Raw genomic sequence first — 23,766 nt, 5'->3', positions numbered from 1 at the left:
TGAACCTTCGACAAGAAGAAGAAGAAGTGACAATTGGTTCATAATTGTAATCTGGTGTACGAAAAAACATCTCTCTCCTTATCGCAATAATTCATGAATTGTTTATTTGCCGAATTTTAGAACAAGAAGAAGAACAATATATAAAAATCAGTCGTACCGAATTTGGGTCTATATATTGTTAATGCCATGTAGTATGGCAACAAGATTAATTCTTTAATATTTTTGATAAAAATTGGTCCGCAACGGAAATTTGACCTCAAAATTAACTGTACCGAATTTGTACCATGTAGATTTGTTTTTCGGACCGTAACCAATAAAATAAAACGACACTTATGAAATGCAAGCTTTACTGACGAGAAAGTGTTATTTTTCGCGTTTATGCCGAAAATAGATGAATACTACTAAAGACTATAATAGCAAGTTTAATTTGGCGAATTTGGACCACGCCAGTGCACGTTTTAGACCCTTCTTAATGGTCGGTCTTGCTCGACTATAATAATTTCATTTGTTCAAATGCCTCGGATATCTAAGCAACAACTTTTATCACCCTTTCGATAATTATATGTCAATGAATTTAATAACCTTATGACTTCAGCAGCAATAGTAAAAGATTTATCGTTCAGCAAAGTAAAAGATTTAAAAGAATACCGTACACTTCAATTTGCAACATCAATATTATAAAACAAAAACGGGAATTAAATATAATATTTTAAAGAATTAGAATTTTCATCACATTGTATCCATATTGAAAATTGAAATCTGACATCGAAGACACTCGTTATCACTTATCGAATACTTATTATTGAAGTCCCCTTTGTATTCACAAGGAAGTGTTTGAAATCTTTGTCATGATTCGAGAAAAAAATACCTCGTGATGATTTTTGGATGCTGAAGTACAACTCTAAATTAAATAAAAATTGAATGAGTAGGCAGCGGCAGAGGAGTAAAGATATGGAGAGCGAATAGAATGGGCGAAGATGTATGCAACTCGCAGCAATATAATCTCTCTAATTCGAAATCATACGACTTATGTAAATTTGGGTTCGATCGAGGTGTATCGGATTTTGCAGAAAATCTTTCATTACTAATAGCATGAAAAAACATTACAGTTGAGCAAGGTCGAATGTTAAATACCGTACACCGTTTCGCCGAATTTAATTATTAATTAAATGCATGTCAATACTTTCTTTTCATATTGAGGCACACTTTTTTTGAATCCAAAAAAGTAACGTAGTTAATCCAATACGGTCCATTTAATATTCGCTTAAAATTTTCTGCTATTAAAAATTAGATATGTTTGCCATGTGTTAGGTGTTTCCAAAAATTTTGATCATTTTTCCCTTGAAAAAGGAATTTATTACAAAAATTAGTACAATGGTATATTAATCAAAATAGGTTCCATCATTTTCTACAACAATATGTTTGGCAATGTATCGTCACATGTCGAATGAACTTATATTGGTTTCTCAGAGATCCATCCACCGACCCCTTTTCGCACTTCTTCAACTTGGCAGGGGTGCGTACCAGCCAAGCCATGCTGCACCGATCTGAATAAATACTACTCAGGACGCGTCACATCTGGTGAGGGAACGTGACGTCGTAGAACTTCCTATAAATGCTGCCACTGTGCTATTCGAAAAAAAGTCCTATTTGGCCCATATTAGATGTAGTCAAGTTTAGTATCAACCTACTCTTAAATTTGGGCGGATGTATGCAGCATCCAAACAACATCCTCAGACTCAGCTTTCATAATACCGATCAACTTAAAATCACTTTTTCAATCGATCAAAGCTTATGTGTCTATCTTGGTTTCTGGAGTGAAACCTACAGGCCGCATTTTTTGGGGTATTTTGATGAAATTCGATGCACCATTGTGTTTTAGCCCTTAGACGAACGCTATTAAAAATTATGCTAATCGGACGTCTTCCATATATAAACATTTCGATTTTGTGTTCCAAGTATGTGGTGAGATGCACTACTTTGGCCATCCCGCTTATAACAACAACGTTAACATCGCATACTTCATTTGCCCCTCTATTTTTTATGTTCGTGATATTTTTTCAAAATTTTTCGGCTTTTTGTTTGTTTGTTAAAATCTGTTTTGAGTAATTGGACTCTTTATGGAAAACTTCACATATATGCTCGATGCCGTTCCTTTGTTAGAAAAAACTGGAATGGTAACTGGATGCGTTTCATTGAAAGAGTACAATTTTTGTGAAATGAAGTGCGGTGAGCACCGCTTCAAACGAGTTTTGCTCGCAGGTGTTAGTAATGAACACTAATCGGCCATAGCGACTATCCTGGAGACAAAATCGAGAAAATTGACTTCTCCGATATTTGATTTTATGCAAGAGTTCGTAAAATGCAACAGCTACAGCTGACATAAGTGTCGCGTCGTTGAAAGCGATGATTATAACAAAAAAGTTCAGAACATAATGCAGGCATGGGCAAGTTTAAAATCAATGCTGCAAACGGATGTATCTCCCTTTTCACTGCCGGCTCAGCTGCGCAGCTATAAAATCAGAAGTGTATTTAAGTATTTCTTTGGCTCGTTAGGCCGTAATATAAGCGTTTAAAATAGAAGGAGAATTGATGTGGAATGCTATCTTTAATAGTAATTAGATCGTGTTCTGGCCCGTATCGTGATCTTTATTATTATTATAATAGCAGTTGACTGAAATTAAGTTCAGATCTGAAAAAGGTGACTAGAAGAATTTCGGCAAGAGGCAAAGTAACAAATATATAAATAATAATGTTAGAGGCTTTTCTCCACGGTTTGGGATTAGGCTTGGCCGATATTTCTTCAATTTTTTTTTTTTTTTTGTTCTTCTGAACATAGAAAGTTATTTTGAATATATATATATATATATACGTGTTGACAATTGCGTCCATGCTTTGGTCGCAAAAATTTCCACTGTAGTTGTAGTAGAACAAGCAATTCACAAAGTAGTCAAAATTAAGAAAATTCTTTTTCTTCTTTTTTTTTTTTTTTTTTTTTTTTTTTTTTTTTTTTTGAATACACATTTCATTTAATAAAATATTAAAAATTATATTTAACGAGTTTGTCCGGTCCTTGCGTTATTTTGAAGAAGAAGAATATTTCGAACGTAAAGCTCAAAATTGAGGTCAATGGAGCGCAACAAAAATATACATAAATAAAATGCAACAATAACAACGGCAATCATAAGCTCTGTTTGTTTGTTTGTTTGTTAAGCGTAAACGGCAGTTTACATTATTTATGGAACCACTTGATTCGCCGAGGCAAGGTACACTGACACACGCATAAGATATTTTGCAAATAAAGAAAAAATATCAAAAAAAAAAAAAAAAGAAAGACATATATATATATACAACTTGCAATGTCAAGCTACCGTTTGCGAAAAAAAGAAAATGAAGAAAATAAAAAGAAAATAGTAAAGTTAAAGCAAACAATTGACAGTGAATGTGTGCTGATAACTACAACAACAAACAATTGCAACAATTTCTATAGCCATCAAAATGATGCCTTAGACGATGAGGTGATGATGTTAATCGCATAATTTGCTTTGCACGCCTCTTGTTATTTATTTACGCTTTAGAATGTTTGACTTGAGATGCTTAGCCATGTTGAAATAGTTCAACCGCACAGGATAATTAAAAGTTTTTTTTTTTTTCTTTTTTTCTTGCATAAGCGTGCAAATATAATTAGATAACTTTCATTTCATTCCTTAAACAATAAACGCACAGTGAATCCCTACTGTTTCCATTAAAGTAGATTGCAACGCTGAAGGTATCTAAAGTATATGATAATAGTGAACTACGAAATAGTTTTGAATTCATCTGTTTCTCTGCCGTACTTTCTTTTATTGTAGCCTACACGACCTACAGGTACAGGGTATAGTAGGCCTGTGCGGATGTAAATAGCACCCAGAAGCGCTTACGGTACACTCACATCTTCTTATACCTTTCGATTCAGAATCACTTTTTGAGTCTTGAAAAAAATTGATGAGCAATAATACCTCGACGTTCTGAAAAGTGGTATGAAAAATTTGCTTTGGCTGGGGCGATTTTGTGAACCCACTCTCAGGTAACTTTCATGTCCTGCAAAAAGTGAATTTTTATACTGTAAAAAAGTCTACTTTCCAACATTTCATTTGTCAAAGAAATCCACCTTACCGAAACTGGACCATTTAGGTCTACATTTGAATACCACACCGCATCTAAGTAGTCTCAGAAAATGTAAAGCCTTGTACGCCGAATAGGTCTAATTGTTTATATTTTATGATGAAAAGTTGTTCATGATAGATGTTTGAAATAAAAATTAAGTGAATCAAATTTCAACGACATGGTTCCATTTCGCGTAGTTTCTCGTGAATATTAAGCCGTTCAAGAAAGAGTTTAATTTGCAATATTTCATGGTGAAAATTGGTTCGTAGTAGTAATTTAGCAAAAATGTTAGAGGCGAGGGATTTGAATTGCATAAGTCCACTTTTTAGACCGTAACGCATGTCGGGGTTACCATGAAAAAAAAGAACTGCCTTGTGTGAAGAGAGAATTTAATTTATAGATCTTTGTGACGAACTCATAGTTTTAGGAAGTAAATTAAATTTTCTAAATTCGGATCAGGTCATATAATGTTTTGGGCGCCTTTCATTAGGCGGGCATTCGTCAAAAGTATGCCGTTGCATGAAATTAATGCGTAATTTTTGGTGCATTATTACCAAGACGAGTGAATGAATAACTGTACTAGGCGAAGTGGTATGGGGTATGTAATCGTAGACCTTGTCCGACTATAATGTTTTTACTTGTTTTTATTTGTTTCTCTTTTTTTCAAGTGAAATTTTAATACTCATCATTAAAGGCACAAGTATCCTGTGTACGGTAAGTGACGCAATGCTTTATCTTGCCTATGATCATTGCTCGAATTATCAGCTTCTTGGTATTACCTTTATGACATTCACATTATGGTTTTCTTCAACAACGTTAGGGAGTGGGGCGGTTAATTTGATCCTTGTCAACTGTTGAGCTTCGGAAATGTATTTCCAAATTTTATGCCTATGAAAAAGCATTTCAGCAGCTAAAATCGGTTGACACAGTATAGGCATTTCAATCAAAATGTTTCAATTTGACCAACAATATTTGAAGAATTGCTAAACACGTAAGGGTGAAGATAAGAAACTGACGTTCCGCACGAAGGTTAATGAATCAAGAGTCCAAGGTTAAAGAAATGGTCGTAATCTGTGGACTTTCACAACAGATGCGAAACTGAAACGCCTTCGGGAAAAAAGCTAACAAGTTTCACTTATTTTCATCTATAAAATATTGATCCTATAAAATAATTGCCAAAAACTGTTATGCAAATATTCGGGCGGATCATCTGCTTTTTGATCGACTTGCTAACAAGTCTGCAGTTCTTAATCGGTAAAGAAGCCCGTGTGTGCAAATTTCAGCTTTCTATTTTCATTAGTGGTGTTTTTATCGCGTTCTATATAGGATTCGGGTAGAGAATTGGCATTTTCAACTTTAAATGTGGTTCACTTAATTTTAGCGTGAAGATAAGTAAAAGTAAACTGAGGAAATTTCTACATCTCGCCAGTATACGTATTTACCGTTTTTTATACCCTACATCGCTTGTGGCACAAGGGTATACTAAGTGTGCGCGAATGTATGCAATACCTAGGAAGACTTGATATAAACCCATATGTTATGCTTACTTCTATGGTTTACAAAATGATGCAATGAGTCGAACTAAGCTAAGTCTGGGCCTATATTTTATTTTATTAATTAAGCTTGTCTGTCTGTCCGTCTTGTTTTTCTATGTTCAACCTAGAGGTCGTAATTTTCGAGATATTTTGATGAAATTTGGTGCACCGATATATTTTGGCCCATGGGGAAATGCTATTGAAATTAGTTTAACTCGTACCACTTTTTCGATCACTTCTAATAAAAGGCCTCGTTATATAAGCAATTGTATTAAGCGGAATAATTTAAGATATTTGATTGGTTGGCCATGTCCCATATCTCATTATAACGCTGGTACTTTATTTTACTATGCGCCTGTTTTTTTTTTTTTTAATTTTACAGAATCTTTCCTAAGCTTTCAGGCTTGCTTTGAGTATTCAGAATTCATAATTTAGTCGATGTAAAATTACTAAATTGATCTATCTCGCTTTGATTAAGAATACATTTCATTGTCTTTTGTATGCATGCAAGTATCTTATTGTGAAAAGTTCCCTTTCTTCTTCTTCTTCTTCTTCTTGTGTTTATCCTGAGAACGGAAATTATTATTTTTCGAAATTGCACTCAGCAGCCCGTATCTATGAACGTATTCAAGTAACAATCATCATAAGCGAAATATCTTTTACGCTCTTAAGAATATAGACAATGCGTGCACACATTTACTTTCACACTTTTTTTTTTTTGTTTTTTGTTTTACATAGGCATTCTTCGGGAGTTTATCTGAGTGCCTGTCGTTTAGATACTCACGACTAGATGATGATATAAATTGTTTACCTTTCTGTCTCTGTGTTGCTGTGCTGCCCCGAAACCCATCGTTACTATGCTATGCTAACTCAGACATAATGTTTAGATTTGTTTCCATAATTGAACGCCTACTTGCTACCCTTGACGGTGTTAAAGACATTAGATGAGAGATAATTTTTGTTTTACGCGCGCGTGTGTGTCTGTGTGTGTGTGTGGAATATGTCTGCCGCTGCAAGCACAAGCTAATAATATGCTATTGTTAACAGAAAGAAAGGTTAGTGTTAGAAAGTGCAATAACCCTTCAAGTTTTTTGTTTACCTTAAATGTTCTTTAAGTTTTTTATTATTATTATTATTATTATTATTATTTTTTTTTTTTAAAGCATAGTTGAAAAGTTATACTAACTAGCTACATATGAATAACTTTACTACAACGTTCCATACCGAAGGCAAAATAACTAAGATTCCATTCGCTCAAAGTTAGTTAGCCCGCACTCCTTGTGCTAATATGAGGAAAGATGCTAGTTCTTTAACGCTTACATAACATGAGTTTTCTTTTAGTTTTTGATTGCATAATTGCATACTACTACTAAGTGAGTCATTAACCTTTAAAGAAGATAAGTTGAAAAGTAGAAAACATAAGTTTAGGAAGTGTAGCGCAAAGAACAAAGTTTCGCAAATAAAAGTAGTAAGGAATTTATAGTCTTCTATAACCATATCACCCACGCCTTATCTCCCAATATATTCGAATTGCAAAATATTTAGCCAAATAAATGGGCGTTTTTATCCGTATCATTTTCTGTAGGTCATAGTTTACAATTTCCACAAAGTTGTTCAGGAAAATTGTTGTTGAATGCAAATTATTTTTGCTAATAGCGTCGCACATTGAACTTATACATGAACATGTTTACTTAACCTTTGACCTTTATGACCTTTATTTTTCTTCTCACCAGTTGAAAAGGAATCTGAAAATAACTTACGCCTTTTTATCTATAGGTTTTTTTCGAACACTTATTTGGCAACTTGGATGATTTCAATCCAACTAATAAGGATCGCTTGCAATAAGAATTAAACTAGAAGTTAGATACATGCATCCTCCAGTTAATAGACATTTGACTGAACGAGTTCTTTTAATTAACTGAAGCAAATGGCAAAACGGCTGGTAAAAAAAAGCACTCGTACGGGTGACAAAAACGACAATAACAAGAACGTTTAGGATAGATTTATCTGTAAAAGTGTTTGTTGCAAAAACAATTTGGAATGCTACAGTAGGGCAAAGCCTGACTCCTTCACCTGATATAGTCATTCACTCATTTTCTTAACGTAGTGACGTCCCATAACATGCAAACGGGCGTGCAAACATGCAGACTTATCTACTGTTCGTTTATGACATCGATTTCATTCGTTTCCCAGTTCCTTCAAGGCACGTCTCACAGGCGACAAAGCCTCTTTTGAAATGTTTTTCTAAGCCGTTCAATATGGATAGCCAAAACAAGCATTTGCGGCTTGCTATGCTTCATTGCTTTAAAAAAGGTAGCATGACAGACGAGATTTGCACTGTTGCTGGAAGTGGTACTGCAACTATTAGAACCGTCTGACTGGGAATTTTGATTTGAAAGATGAAGACCGCAGCGGCTACGCAATAACCGCAGATGGGGACCTCATCAAGAGTATGCTCAGTGAAATTCCGCAATATAGTCTGCATGAGATAGTGGATGACATTAGCATTTCCCGGACAAGCGTACATAATCGTTTAATCAAGATGGGATATGTCATCTATGGATTTCGCATCATAGAAAAGGAAGTAACTAATGGAACATCCTAATAATACACCAAATGTATGATACATTATTTTTATGCAATTTCGTGCTTTTCATGAAAGCCCCCCGTGTTGCGGAACGGTCAAAACGTCGACTAACATGGTCTACAGTCGGCAAACATACTTTACTTGCCAATAATTTTATTATTTTCCTGTTGCCTCTCCATCACAACAAACCGCAGAGTAGACTTTGTCGTCATGGAAGACGGCGGTCTAAAAAATAGTCCTAAGGGATCCAAATTCTCTGAGATGAATTTACCAAGCAGCAGCTTTCATCATAAGATAGTTCTTTTCCATTGGAACCCTTATAGAGCTAAGTAGTCCAGAGTCGGTGGGCTTAATTTTTATCTGAAATTGTTGTTGTTAGTGAACTTTCGTCAAGCCGCTTTACCTCTACCACCTTAAAGAGTAAAGAGTAAATGATATAAACAATTAAAAAATTCTTCTTTAACAGAACTTGAAAGAGGAAAAATCAACTTTTTCTCAGAGTTACTTTTTTGTGTAGCTTCGTCCAATTCCAAATCAAGTCGAATTCCTTACACATTAAAGCTGTACGTTTTCATGGCTACGTAATGTAAAAGTGAAGAAACTCATCTTCTACCTATAGCTCACGAAGACGAAAGATTGATTTTGTAATCAGTTCTTTTTTATATATATATATGTATGGAAGCGTGTAGATAAATTGATGTTTACGGTAGAGTGAATGGTTCCTAATGCGAGAAGTAAATCAATAATGAATGGACACGAATTTGTGTGTTGTTGTTTTATACCTTATGCTTAAGTAGTAGTTATCAGAAATAGTTGCTTGCCATATTACCAGTGAACTCATTTTACTTATTTCTCCTCTTATCACACATGTGTTTTATTTTTGTTATCAATTAGTGCATTTGTTAGTGCATGTTACAGTGGTTTTTGTAAGAGAAAGAGATTGACAAAATATAATTTAATCGCTGCTCTAGTTTACAAGTACAATGAGCTACTAACAACATAACCTAAAAAACAGATATCAAAGTAATCTACGTCTTGAGAAGAATCCTTTATGTGTGTGTGTGTGTGTACAAGAAATTATGATAAATAAAAATTACAAACTATTTTGCCAACTATCGGCATGTCTCTCGGCATTTGACTAGGAATCATTTTTTATTAATAGACAATAGCATGAAGGCTTACATTTGCAGCCACTGTAAGTCACAAGATTAAGTTCACTCCCGTTTTATGCGTAACTTTTCATAATTTTCAAATTGGAATCATTAATCGAGAACTAAGTGAAATGAAGATTCCAAAGATAATATTCTAGATTTGTGCAAAGCAAATATGAAAACGGACCTAATCCTCCCATAAAATTGATTCGAATAGTAGCGAAAAGTGCCTTTCGATATCGTATCAGATTTTAGATCAGAAACTATTTGAACAATATTAATAAAGCCATGTGTTACGTTCGCCTTATAGAAAAACATCCAAAATAAACCCATGTTTTGATTGTAATAGGGGAGGAAACGGACATTTATGAAATTATTATATGCCTGGGAAAGATTTCTAATGATTTGAATTTAGGCTGAAGAAAGTGAAGAGGAAATATTTTGCCTGAAATAAGTGTACAAACTGAAAATGTGGCTAACTCTGGTATACTGCTTTGATGAATTTTTGTAAGGCCCCCAAGGTGTTGTGCAATAAGAATTTCTGTCTTCTGGCATAAAAGGAATTTTCGTATAGAAAACACATGTTTATTGTGACCTATGCTTAACAAAACGATGCAAAAGAGTGGTAATCGAGAGAAGCCCAACTTGGTGAGTTGAGTGCTTCCAACATGTCGCGAATGTATTTTGACACTTGACGCCATCTATTGACAAATTTCAAATACAGTTGTTAAACTGATGAGAATCATTTTGGTGACTGCTATATGGAGGGGGCGGTAATACTTTATTTGTCGGGTCCGAAAATATGGTTTACATTTCATGAGAAATGTATTTCTATTGGTACGTATGAAAACGGCATTAATTTGAAAGATTTTATATAGAAAGATAATAACGTCCGGTCTATCACTTTTTCAAGGTTTAGCGCATACAATCGATTTTTCACGTTTCAAAAATGTGCGACCAATGCGGGTTGAATACGATAAAACGAAACAGACAGACGGACAGGCAAATTGAGGGCGAGTCAGAAACGCTTTCTGAATTAATGGATATAAGAAGAGATGGATTTTTCTGAAATCCATCTCCGCGTACTCCATATATCATTGCTGCATAAGCGCTGTAGGGGAAGGAAAACGTAAATAGATGTAATCGCCAAAGTTTATGTTAGTGCGAAAAAAAGCGAAAATTTTTTGATGTCAAGGACTAACAATCATGCGCCCATTTTTTTTTTTTTTTTTTTGCAATGATTTGAATGAAAAATCACGTATTTCTCTCATGTATGATGTAGGCCTCACAAATTAATAATCAATAATCAGATGGTCTTCCTCCATCAGTTTGTACTTTATATGTCAAATTAAAACGTGACGAAAAGTATCTGAAACGCAAATGCGTGAGGTGAGGTATGCTTACAAAAAAAAAAAAAAAAAAGCCATTCACAAGAATTATTATTAAATAATTGTTATCAATTATACGACAGCTGCCTGTCACTACGTACCGGTACCAGTCATATATAGATACATATATATATATGTATTGCATTCTTAAGAGTTCTTGTTATTTTTAAGTTTGATAACAACCGACCGACAACAAACAAACAATTTGTATTTAACACGACTAGAAAGTCAGTCATTTTTTAATTGCCGAGACATCAACACTCCTATCTGATTTGTTTATAAATAATAATAATAATAATAATAATAATAACAAAAAATAGAACAAATTTAAACAGATAGATTGAAAAGACTTTTAAAAAGTTTATAAATAAATAAAGAAAACCATTAACTGGTGGATATTTCCCCAAATCATTTTGAACGCATTTTAGAGATAAGGAAATCAGTAAGAAATCAGAAAGTTTTTTTTTTTTTTTTGCATTTCAAAGATGTATACACAGGAATTAATGAATCATATCAGTGACTATTTACGTGAAATAATTGAATTGCAAGTAGCGGACTCTGTTAAAAGTAAACACACAGGTACGTGAGGATTTTTATTGTAAATGTATATATATAGTGGCGAGCTTATAAACATTCGTGCACACAAACATTATCGTATAATTATACATGTATCGTGAATATCGTGAAAATATGTTCTCAGACATAAATGACTCATTGTCTGTCGGTTTCACAAGACGAAGTAAATAAAACGCATTCAAGTTATAAAGAATAAGAATGCCTGCGGGCGACTCTCATATTATCAGTTTTTTGCTTTCGTTTGTTTATGAAATTGTAAGTCATGTGTATATATGAAAGATATTACGCCCATCATCCTAGGATAGATATACACTACTTTTTCCGCTACTTTTAACATCTTTTTCAAAATTTTATATACATATTGTATGTACACATACATCTAATTCTCTTTTTACACGAAATTTGATTTAACACGAATTAAAAAGCAACAAATTCTCTTTTTACACGAATCGTTTTATTTTAACACAATTTTCAAAATTTTATGAATTTTTCTTTGAACTTCTTATCAATTCTCACAAACACGGATTGTAGCCTTGTGTCATGTTTTTCACAATTCACTACATGCACATACGAGTGGGATTCCCCGAATTACGCATAGAGTAAAAACGTAATATATTTTTTACGCAATTTAGTTTGCTTTCTCGTAAGCACGGAAGAAGTTCTCAAATGAATTTTGTCAAGAATTTTTTTTCGATATTGTTTATTGTACCTTTCAGTTGCTTTTTTAGATCGTGAACCACAATCTACTATTTTTCCATTTAGCGAACATCTTTTTTTACACGAAATTTTTGGGAACGTATCTATGGTGTAAAAAGAGAATTATACTTGTGTATATATGTATACATATATATATATATGTCCTTGTATATGTATGTAAGATTTTCAATTCTTTCATGTTTCCCTTGATGGAAATTTCTCCGATTTTAGAAAACTTGAAACCGCACATCAAAATCATACCTGATTTTCCTTGATTTACCTTGCAATCAACGTAGAATTATATGTCAGATAAGTTTTGAGTGACAGGCAGGGTTAAGAAACTATATATAAATAAGTTTTAAGTAGAAGATATAAAACACTCGACCTCGAATGAAATATCAATCATATGGCAACGCTTATCGTTCGACAGATAAGTGTTGATGTCATGTTAGCTTTTCTGCTTCCTGCTTAAGTAAGATGCACTTGCAAACGACGGGAGAATTCACCTATTTATAATTAGTCGATCAGATCGACATGTTAGGGTTACTAGTAGTTACTGATAATGGTGTCAAAAGTTAATAATTAATTAAGCATAGCTTCACAGTTTCTTGCAATCAAATGAAAGATGTAGAATAATAGAATAGTAAAAAAGCAAATTGTTATGTCGATTAAATAAGAGAAGAGGGAACAGTGTTTTTTATTCCCATCACCGAAGGATGAGGAGTCTTTTGCAACGCCCACAAGGAAGCATCCGAGACCCCACAAAGTATATATATATTCTTGATCAGTATCAAATTCTAAATTGATTTAAGGCTGTCTGTTTGTCCGCCTGTGTGTTGTGTCAAAAATAAAGCTATCGACTTTAAATTTGGAAAAAACATTGGAAGTTCTTGCACGCAAATCGGTATTGAGAATGAGCCCAATCAGTCGATGGATTCTTCCGCAGCGCCATGTAAGCAACTAAGAACGCCGCGGTTTTTCAAACGGAACGAAAATTTGTGTTTTTTTTTTTTCATTACTCGTAAACTAAATCTAATAAATGTACAGAGCTTTGAAGGCATGTTCTATGAGCGATGCTTTACCATTTGTGCACAAAAATGCAAAAAAAATTGACAAACGCCTACCCTACACTATATCTATCAGTGCAGCCATCTACCGAAAAAATAATGGATTTCTTTTTCCCCAAACTAATACAATGTATTAAAATTTAGTTATTTTTTCAATACCGTTACAACGCGTATAGAAATTCTTGTCCACTTTCAAATTTGGAATGCACCTAAACAAGTCCGCCTGATTGTCGGTCCATCTGCGTGTTTGCGTAACTTTGTAGTATTTGTGATAAACATTTTCTCGTTAGCGAAAATGAAGATATCGCTTACAAATTTGCAAAAGAGTTTGTCATCGACCTGAACTTTTCAAAGGACTCGCCTTCAACGCCCAAATGCCAACACCTCTTTATTGAAATACTTTTATTGGAATATTACTCTTTTGAAAATAGCAGGTATCAGCTGCGCCCATTCTATACAAAATTTTGTTCTTTTACTTTTTTTGTCTTTTTTTTAGGATAACGTTTATAGGTGTAAAAGATTCGGTCCCAACTGAATTTAATCTTTTTACTTGTTGTTTCTTAAATAAGCCATACATTGAATGGTTGTACTTCAATTCTTTTATAAACATTCCAGTAGAATAGAAGGTAGCCATCCATAACGAAAGAGTTCCACTAGAAGTCTTTTGATCGTGAAGCTGAATCGTCTATGTAGTGTATCGACCAGCGGTCAGTAAAATACAGTGTTTTTCAATGGGAACCCTTGGAAATCGAGAAATTTTCATCCGGCTTCTTTTAATCAATATTTCGATGGAATATAGGACGCACCCATAATCTGCAAGTTAGGAAAAGTCAAATTTTCTTACTGCATATTGACGAGTTCACTTCAGGCGAATTACTTGTTGCTTGTAGGTTTAAAGCTTACATGCACAGATCAAACCTAAAAACCAATGCTCTCCCCATGAACCATGAAAAATTAGTTGAAAGGGTTTAGTTTGACAAGGAGAAAGAATCCTTAAGTATCCTAAATCACTTCGGAATGGCTTCTTTGTTGCTAACGCGAGCCAAGGGCGAAAGCACATGGGGCAGGCCAAGGGCGAACGGGCAAGCTATCTTAAATTGATTTGTAAAATTATTACGAACGGTAAAGAGTGTAAGCCTAACCTAAAAAACAAAGGTTAGGCAACTTTATTGTCACTAACTTTCAAAAAAGCGTACATCTGGGTCTAAGGCTATACATAAAATTTTGATCAGAACTATTCCAAATTTCAATGCAATGATTTTAGTACCACGCAAACAGTTAATAAGAAATTTTCACTTATGAACAGAGACGGCCATCATACGTACATGATGAGTATGCGCCTAAGTATTTTTAGACTTTCGTCAATTTTAATTTGAAGAGTTAAATATCGTAAACGCGCATCAAGACGTCAATGAGGTGGAACTCTTAGCGTTCATTACCACCGCATGGAAGCGAGTTACTTTTAATAGCTGTATCTTCACAAGAGAAGCGTAAGTTCATTTTAGGCATAAAGCTGATAAATGGGGCTTCACATTGACCGGCCTAGTCGAATGAAATTATTCATTCATCGTTCCTGTTACTCCACCTACGACTTTCGGCTCATTAAACTTTGTCAGTGTAGATTAAGTTATGAATTGTTTAACCCGCGTAAAAATTCGATGAAGCCGTCAATTTAATCTTCAGACCGGACTTAATAGCAATCATTAAAGAAGACTACCTATGATGCTCGAACATTGCCGTTGGGATGTTATGGACGACTAATAGAAAAAATTATCGTTATTTTCGAGGTTAATTTTAGCTTGCTTTGCATTGTAGGTGTGTATGTGAACATAGATCGGGTCAATTTGTGAACTTCGTGCTCTTAATCGATCAAAAAAGAGTAAACATATAAATTTTTTACGGCCTTATATCTAAAGATATCGACCCTCCCTATGCTGAATTTTTAAAATCAGAAACCCCATCATGTTAACGGGGGTGATAACGAAAAAATACATTCGAAAATATATTCGTATGGCAATTAAACAGTGATAATGATGAGATTTGTGTGTGTGAGGAAATCCGACAAGGACGGATGGATCCTAATTAGCTACTCTTCTACATATCTATACAAACTTAAAAAAGTATTAGAATTCTCTTAAAGGCCTAATATTTTTCAAATATAAATTCGTGTGAAGTGAAATGAAATTGAAATAAATTTATATATAACTCTAACTGTTCAGGTTTTGAATTGCTCTCAAACTATGGCACTATAGGTTGCTTGGTGTTTGCTGCAGTGTAAACTTGCAACTTGCGAATATTTTTCTGCAGAAATTCTTCGAAAGTTATCCTTGATTCACCCGATAGCAGTTTTCACATCACATTGTTGTCGCCAATTGTCGCTTAGCTTATTACATATAATCATATAACCGCACCTATTAATTACTTAATACTAATAATCATTCTTTGCATATTTATTTAAAGCGACGGCGAGTGTAACGTTTAAATAATTCTCAGAATAACGTAACAATATCTGACAAATTATATGCAGAGGCATTGTGCATATTGCGCTACTGCAATATGTTATCTTTTTCATTGAAATTGTGTGTTTAGGTAAACCGGTGTCGATATGTATTGTTACACGTACGTATGCCAACTATGCGCATATACTCAGGTGTATTGTATTTCGTTCATTCAAAAATAAAAGAAAAAAAAAACTTTTTTTTTGAACTTTAAACAACTAGCGGAACAATAAAAGCGTCATCACCTGGCAAAAAAAAAAAAGAAGATTTTATTACGATAATGTCGCTCCAACTAGAATTACAATATTTCTCATAAGAATTAGAAAACAATTAACGAATATGAACTTTTTTAATGAATAGTTTGGTATCAAATGTCAAATTGACATCGACTTTGAAGCTCGGGCATATAATTGATTTTTTTTCTTCTTTTTTCCTTAACTTTAACTTGGTTTTTAGCTTTAGTGGGCCACGCCCGATCATTAAGTACTACTTTACAGATGTTCGTACAATGACTTATTAAAATAAGGCCTTATATGGGAAAAGGACGAAAAAGGAGGGCCGTCCGCACCATTTTGCATTTATAATGCGTCCTCGGACCTATACACTACGGTGTACCGTAGTTTTAAAAATTGTGAAAAACTGTAGCTTGAACACAAGAAAGCAAGACGGACAGACAAGAAAGAAATGATTGTGATTCGATCGACATAATGAACGATTGGTTTATCTTAACTCCTTCTGGCCGCTCATTATACCTTTGTACTATAAGTGGTGTAGGGTTTAGAAATATATTTAAAATTTTCCATTTTCCACTTAAAGTTCGCAATGCTTCTGTCCTACACAATCTGAACTTGTCGACGGCATGGATCGATCTTAAATTTCATGCTCACTAATCCAAAGTTATTGCGTAAAGACTCGGCTATGAAGGTTAACTTGAGGGGTTTATTCTGATAAGTTACGCTAACGTACTTTCAGGTCTAATAGCGACCACAAGTTTCACGAGTAGTCCACGAGAAGTGTCGCAGAGAGATTGACCGCTTATGTAGGCAGGACAAAGTTAAAGAGTAGGGCTTTTCTACCCAATTATAAAAACATCTTCAGAGAGCATATAATAGAAAATGCTGCTGTTAGAGCTGCTTGCTCGCCTTTCTTTGTTAAACTACGACCACTGAAGCTCTAAGCAATTTTTTATTTGTTTATAATAGAAGATATTCAGTTTTCGTTAAAAAAGGAAAACTTTCCCTAGAGGGAGTAAGAAATTTGAAGAATAAGTCTGTTCGCATAAGCAATACGTTGCTCGACGTTTCCGACCCAATATTCGAGTCTTTTCTCCAAATGAGTGTTGAGTGCACAGCACTCATGGTTACTTGGGGACTACACGTTTATGCCTTGGCCAAAAGTATTCGCGTTATTTACTTCCACATATTTATAGAGCAAGGAAGAAGGCGCCCAGAATTGAGAAAAGCTTTCATAGCATTGTCATTGACAATTTACACCGCAGATATTCTTCGCAAGTTGCACAAACATTATAATTGGGCAACCATGACATATGCAGCTGCTAGAGTTACTTGCAGTTACTTCGATTCATTAAAATGCGGCCAGAGTGCAGTGAGCATTCATTCAGAGAGCCCATTGCGGCTGCTATGGGAAATGCAAATACTGAACGTGGCTTCTTTTCATCTAACTTACCCTCTCGCGTGCTTGTAGCATAGCCTGGAAGGATTATCACACTTGTTATTACTGCGTTAATACGTTGCCAAGCCTATTTCATAGCATTCATTTCGATTCCTGTCGCTTCAGGTTATTACCTGCGGAGACTAGGGGAAATGAAGGCCGCTGTTGTTCAGCTGACTCCTGCTTTGTATCATCGTTTGGATTTACCGATAGGCTTTAGTCCCTAAGAGGAATATGCCACTTGTTGCTGGTGACTCAAAATGTATACGAGAAATGAAGACAACTGCTGTTGACCTGACTTGAACTTATCCCGCTTTGTAGGATGTTTTCTGATTTAAAAGCAAGATTTCTTTCCTTCGAACATTACGACACGGGTTGCTTTTCATTTAATGTTTTCCATCGCCGCTTTGAAGCTTGCTTTCGATCTACACCTGGATATTTTTCCTTATAGGATATAGTGAAAATGAAAGCCGCTGATGTACACCTACCCTGTCGCCGCCCATGCTTTATAGCTGGAGGAGTAAATTTCTTTAACGGACGTTGCGTTCCATTGCGCTGCACTAGTATGACTCTGGCGAATCTTTGCAAAGGTTTTGATTTTGATTCTCTCGACGTTGGTTAGTTGAATAAACCGACGGAGCGGCTGTCTTTCTTTTTTTTTTCGAAGGTCAAGTCTTTTCGTTCTGAATTCTTACTTTTTCTACAAAAGTGTGTAAATGAGTAAGTGAATAAAGTGAGTAAATAAGTTTGCAATACATATTTCATTAAGTGAACGTATTGGCGAATTAAGCGAATCTTCATTTTACTTTTGTGTAATTAAAATATTTTTTTTTTTTTTCTATAAAAATTATAAAGGCGGACATCCACGTCATAAAATTTTAGACTACGTTCACTGTTGAAATTTTTAAGTACTAAAGATCATATAGAATAGAACAATGACTAATATTTGATCTCCGAAGGTAGCTCCTCGAGAGTTTAAATAATTCTCATAAGATATCAATAATTGTTTTACAATTTTCCCGGAAGTCTGTAATATTTGAGATGACTGCAAAATATGTGTAAAGAGGTCAACAGGTTAGAACGATTTAAATGATCAAATTTTGTTAAATAGTTAGTTGCGTTGAAAAGTTTGAGAATTGAAATGTGAGCAGCGGCACTGTGTGTTTCCCCTCTTTTTAAATGCGCATAAATTATGCTCAGATTTTTAAAGTCAAAAATTCTCTACGCATTAAAAGAAAGAAAAAAAAAAAACGTTGTTGAGGTTTTCAATTACACAACAAAAACAACTACAACTATAGAGAACAGAAACTTTAAACACATACAGATACGAGTGAAAGAAAGACAGACGCAAACAAGCGAACGTATTGTGTTGAGCGAAAATAAAATCCAGAAAAATGTGCTAAATAATTGTGTGTATAAACCATAAAACTGGGTTAAATTCAGATCAATTTAAATTTTCAAACGAACAGGTCAATAAGAGTAAACAACAACGAACAAAAGAGTAAATGAATGAAGAAAAGCTCATAAATATAAAGCTCATATATATATATATATATATGTGTGTGTGTGTGTGTGTGCCTATGTATGTATGTATAAAAGTATAAGCACAGTATTTATTTATGTATATTTGCGCACTTATTTGCTTAACATTACAAAGACTGGTTTCCTATGCCTGCCTGCAGCAGAAGTTTTCGTTTTTTTTTTTTTTTTTGCTTTTCAATTTTTTGTTTACTGCATATAAATAATACAACTATTACTTATCCGCATTTTTATTATACCCTGTGGAGCAATTATTAGTTTCAATAGTTTGTATAAATAATTCTTGAAAATTGAACAAATTTTTTTTCATCGCCGATCCGCACTCGATACAATAGTGACAAATAACCGAAATCAGAAAAACTCTATTGAATTTTTTCATTACGAATTAACGACAATTAACATTGGCGGCGAATGTAGTCCCGCTGTCGTTTCGACCACCAATGACGTATGAAAGTACCCTCGATTTGCCACTCCCTTTGTAACCCTTAGACATTCGCAACACTGTCTTCTACGAAATACACATCTAATTCCCTTTTTACGCGAAACTTGATTTAACACGAGGTAAAAAGGAAAAAATTCAATATACAATAAGCAAAGCCTGAAAACTTACAAATCATAGCAAAAATTGTTCCGGAACGCTATCAAACGCATGGTCGTAGTTTACTTATAAGCAACACCAACAGCACACAAACAATTGTAATCTTTGATTGTCTTTAGCAAATATTCGTCTAAAATTCATTCGAATGCTACAACTGAACCATTAATGTCTAAACAAATTTTTTTCCCCTTGAAATTATGTGTAGCGATATCGGATGAATAAAGACTCCTATCCTAAGGTACAGACAACTTCCTTATTATACCTAGCACTGTAAGATGGGGATGTAGTCCTTTTGTTCTTTTCCAATAGGGTCCCATAAGTCACATATATCCTTGATCAGCGTGAAATTCTGAGTAGATTTAGCCATGTCTGTCCGTCTACCTGATGTGTGTTGTTGGCTCACTCCTAATCGCGAAAATGAAGATGTCGACTGCGAATTTGGTAGAAACATGGGAAGTTCCTGCACGCAGGTTGATAGTGAAAATGGGCTGAATTAGTCAGACCAAAAGCGCGCATTGGAGCGTAAACTGAATGCAACTCAGCCTTCTTTAATAAAACATTTTCGGATGTTTGCTTGTTACCCGGAAATTATTCAAGTTAAAAGGCTGAAACGTTTCAAATTTGCTTTACGAGACCCTTTACTCTTTAGAGCCAATCGGCCGGGTGCGCACAAAGTTACGAGTAATTCAATTTAATTTTTTCCAATTTTTTTAAAGTTTTATGCTTATTTATCATAAGGCAAACAAGAGAGAATGTTTAAAACTGCTCTGCACATTCCTCAGAAGATGACATATTATCTGCCTAAAAATGGGTTACTTTTAAAATGAATATCGAATGAATGGTCGACACCGCGATTAATTTTTTCTTAATAATACCAGTGATTATGGGTATCAAATAAAAGACCTTGGAGAATGAAATGCGAAAAGCGAGGTTCGGTCCGATGCCGAATATAAATTTCTTACTTGTCTGTGGAAAAATCTGAAAAATTCATTCGTAGAAATGCGAATGCAATGAATTTCCAAACTTACCCAACTCTTGCCAATGAATCACAGTCCTGTGGTAAAGTATTTTTGGCAATTAGATTATGTTTTAAATTTGATGTCCGATGTCATGAGATAGAAAGTTTGTAAGCCTTAAGATTGGCAAAGTTATCGGAAGACATGCGATACTTACAACCTCGCATTGACAATGAGTGACTTATCATGCATGATATAAACTTTGACCATCAAAATGATTGTAATGAATTGAAGTGTGCTTCCTTGTGAATTATACTTTCAAATGTCCATTAAAGCAACCATAGACTATAAAGAATTTACCTAAAAGTTATCTCAATTCGCTAATAAGTTTATCGCATGAAGGACAAGAGAGACACTTCTCTCTCAAATATTTCTTGTGAACGCTCTTTAATAAAATAAATTTATTATTATGAATTTGTATTTAATGCAATTTGTTATTTAACCATCTTAGTCATAAAATATTGAAATGGAACCAACTTGCCATCAAGCTTGCAAGGAAAGGGGTCAGTTATGTTGTCCAACCTTACCATACTAAATTTATAAACTTATCCTTATATCCAAACAAAATATTCATTTTACTTTCTTCGAATAATTTTGATCCCATAATACTAAAAATGCGAGCATTTTTTTTTTTTTTTTTTTTTAGACTCATTACTGAAGGATGCGACTTGTATTCATTTTGCCAAAAGACCTTTGCAAGATCTAGAAGTAAACTTTATAGACCCCATCAAGTGTATATACTCTTAAACAGCAATAGAATCTGAAGTGATTTGAGCTTGCATGTCTGTCTGTCTGTCTGTCTGTCTGCGTAATATCTGAATCATTGAAAGTTCTTTCACCCAGCTTGATATTGAAATTGAGTCAAATAGGTCGAAGGACACGCCTACAGTACGACATAAAATGAGAACTCCTCTGTTTTTCAAAAGGAATAAAAAAATGTTTTTTTTTTGTTCATTACTACTCATAAACTACAAAAGATAAATCTACCAAAAATTTAAACATATATCCTATGAGCGATACTTGTAGTATCTGTAAATGAAAAAACATCGTTCACGCCAACTCAATTTTGTAGCACATCATGGCAAGCTTCAAGATCTCCATAAAGTAATTTGTCAGTTTCAAATTGGAAAATGTATCTAAGCATGTTTGTCTGTCCATTTGTTCGTTTGGGCAACTTTGTAGTTTGTGTGTTAAACATGCAATAAAAACCCTTGACTACCTATGGTATTATTCCAAAAATAGAAAAACTCAGCCCAATCAAAATTATTGAGTATGAAAATTTAATTCTGTCCCTTTTATTAATTGGTGATGGGTATAAGAGGTTTACGCACTGGCTGTGTAGCACGCTCACGGCCACAAAGAAGTAACATTGGTGTCACATAAATGCTTAATTTTTTTAAGAATCTTTTTTCAGGATGTCCGAGGGGTGCGTCAACATGTGGTTGGATTCTAATTTTAAAAATTAAATTTGTTTATACTTTTTTAAAAAGTGGACCCATTATAGAGCACGTGCTCTTGGTCCGATTAGTCAGTTCACTTTTAATAGCATGCATTCTTTGGTCAAGAAAATATCGGTTTACCGCTCAGTTAAAGATTTGTTTGTTGTTGCCAACGCCGTTAAAGAACGACGACGATATAACATATAAATAACACGACTGTTGCTGTATGGAACTATGTTAATTATCGAATGCTAGAAATGGATCGAAATACATCGCTTTAATGGCGACGGTTGTAAAACAATGAATGAAAAAACCCTCTGATGTATAGAAATCTATAAACAAAACGCATACACATACATAAAGATGTGAAATGAAAGATCAAAATAAGCAGTGGTGGATGGATGGTTGCATTTTCGACATACACACACACATACACACACACACATACACACACACACATAGCATTATGGTAGAAAAGCTTCTCATAAAAACTTGTGACATATCCGTCCGTTGTTTTATTTTACATGAGTATTTTAAATGAAAGAATAACAAAGAAAGGAAACAAAAAAAAAAAAAAAAAAAAACAAAAAACACCAACAATCTCTTGTTTTGTCGAGCTGACAATTTTTGATATAACAATTTTTATATTAATACACACATATACTTATATGACTTGTATTTTATTTAGTATTAAGCACTACTACAAGTAAACACGTAAGAACGTTTCTATTCGCTCTGCAACGAATGTTTTGTACTCATCCGAAAGATAAGAATTTTAAAATATTTTTTTAAACATGGGCGTATCAGTTAGTACATAAAAACAATATTTCCTCTAGCTTTTAAGTCGTTCCTATAGAATATTTTTGCAAGGCTCCATATTCAAGATCGTGCAAAGTGTAAGAGGCACGATTTGTGATTGCATACTGGTCTGCGAAAGAATTGGTAGCTAATCTTATTTTTTTGCCTGCTTGCCTGTAGATGTATACCTTACATTTTTTACAGTTTTTCGCCTTAGCGGCCGTGCTTTGCAGGTGAATTAGACTCAGTTTTTTTGCCGGTAGCGGCTTTGCTATGTAAGTCGATTGCTTTCCCATTTTCTTATACTGTTGCGTTAGATGAGAGTTTGTGCTGAATTTCAGGCCAATATTTATTATTTACCATTTAAAACTTGATTTGGGTAAGCCTTATAAATCGTCGCTGCCGTAAAAAGGAAAATAGAAAGCAAAAAAATGTGGCACCAAGATTACCTGATCGATTAAGAAAAGAAGAAACTACAACAACCTCGGAGGGTAGCGACAATTTTTTTTGCATATTTTCGTCTAAAACTTTCGATCACATCAAAGTTCACGACCCAGTAGTTTGTTAGAAACACTTGTAATGTTCAGTCGAAAAATGGGTCCAAACTGCTCACCAACATGTCAACAACTAACGATGAAATCCGTTTAAAAGTGCGTTACAATAAAAATGGACATATTATGGATGTATAAATTGTGAATGTATGAGTCAGCCAAGGGGGGAAATTTTTGCCCCGGACATGTAGATTTACAATTCACAGGATTCCGTAGGAATAGGTATACAACATGGCATTGGCGTCAAATTAGCAAAATTCAGGGCGTGCCTCTGAAAAGGGGACATTATATTTACTGCTTTCTAGTATCGAAAACCAATGTATAAAGTCTAAAAAATCTAGACCTCCTTACGCTGCGTTTTTAAAATTAAAAAGTCGTCAAATTAACAGGTGCCGTAAATCTAATGTTCAACTGGTAGACATTGTATGGGGTATATAGTTTCGGAAATTTTTTAAATGGCCCTCGTAACGGTTTCTAACAAATGCTGGTGACTTGTAAGTCTTTGCCGAT

At 34.3% G+C, this 23,766-nt stretch overlaps 1 protein-coding gene across 7 annotated transcripts in view; it reads left to right on the top strand.

Annotated features, from left to right (window-relative positions):
* LOC119636078 (F-actin-uncapping protein LRRC16A) overlaps nucleotides 1-23,766 on the top strand; it is a 70,140-nt gene that overhangs the window by 1,917 nt on the left and 44,457 nt on the right. For 2 of the 7 annotated variants that reach the window (XM_038031183.1, XM_038031188.1), the window contains exon 1: nucleotides 11,226-11,386. The exons of 2 other annotated variants lie outside the window; for them this stretch is intronic. In XM_038031183.1, coding sequence (XP_037887111.1) covers nucleotides 11,293-11,386 — 94 coding nt within the window. In that variant the 5' untranslated portion in view covers nucleotides 11,226-11,292. Of the gene's footprint in view, nucleotides 1-11,220; nucleotides 11,387-23,766 lie in introns of those variants that run through there. 3 more of the 7 variants (XM_038031182.1, XM_038031186.1, XM_038031181.1) reach the window with 3 other exon arrangements.

The sequence above is a fragment of the Glossina fuscipes genome, unplaced genomic scaffold, assembly GCF_014805625.2.
Source record: "Glossina fuscipes isolate IAEA_lab_2018 unplaced genomic scaffold, Yale_Gfus_2 27, whole genome shotgun sequence".
NCBI lineage: Eukaryota > Metazoa > Arthropoda > Insecta > Diptera > Glossinidae > Glossina > Glossina fuscipes.
This window is presented reverse-complemented; position numbering and strand designations above follow the sequence as displayed.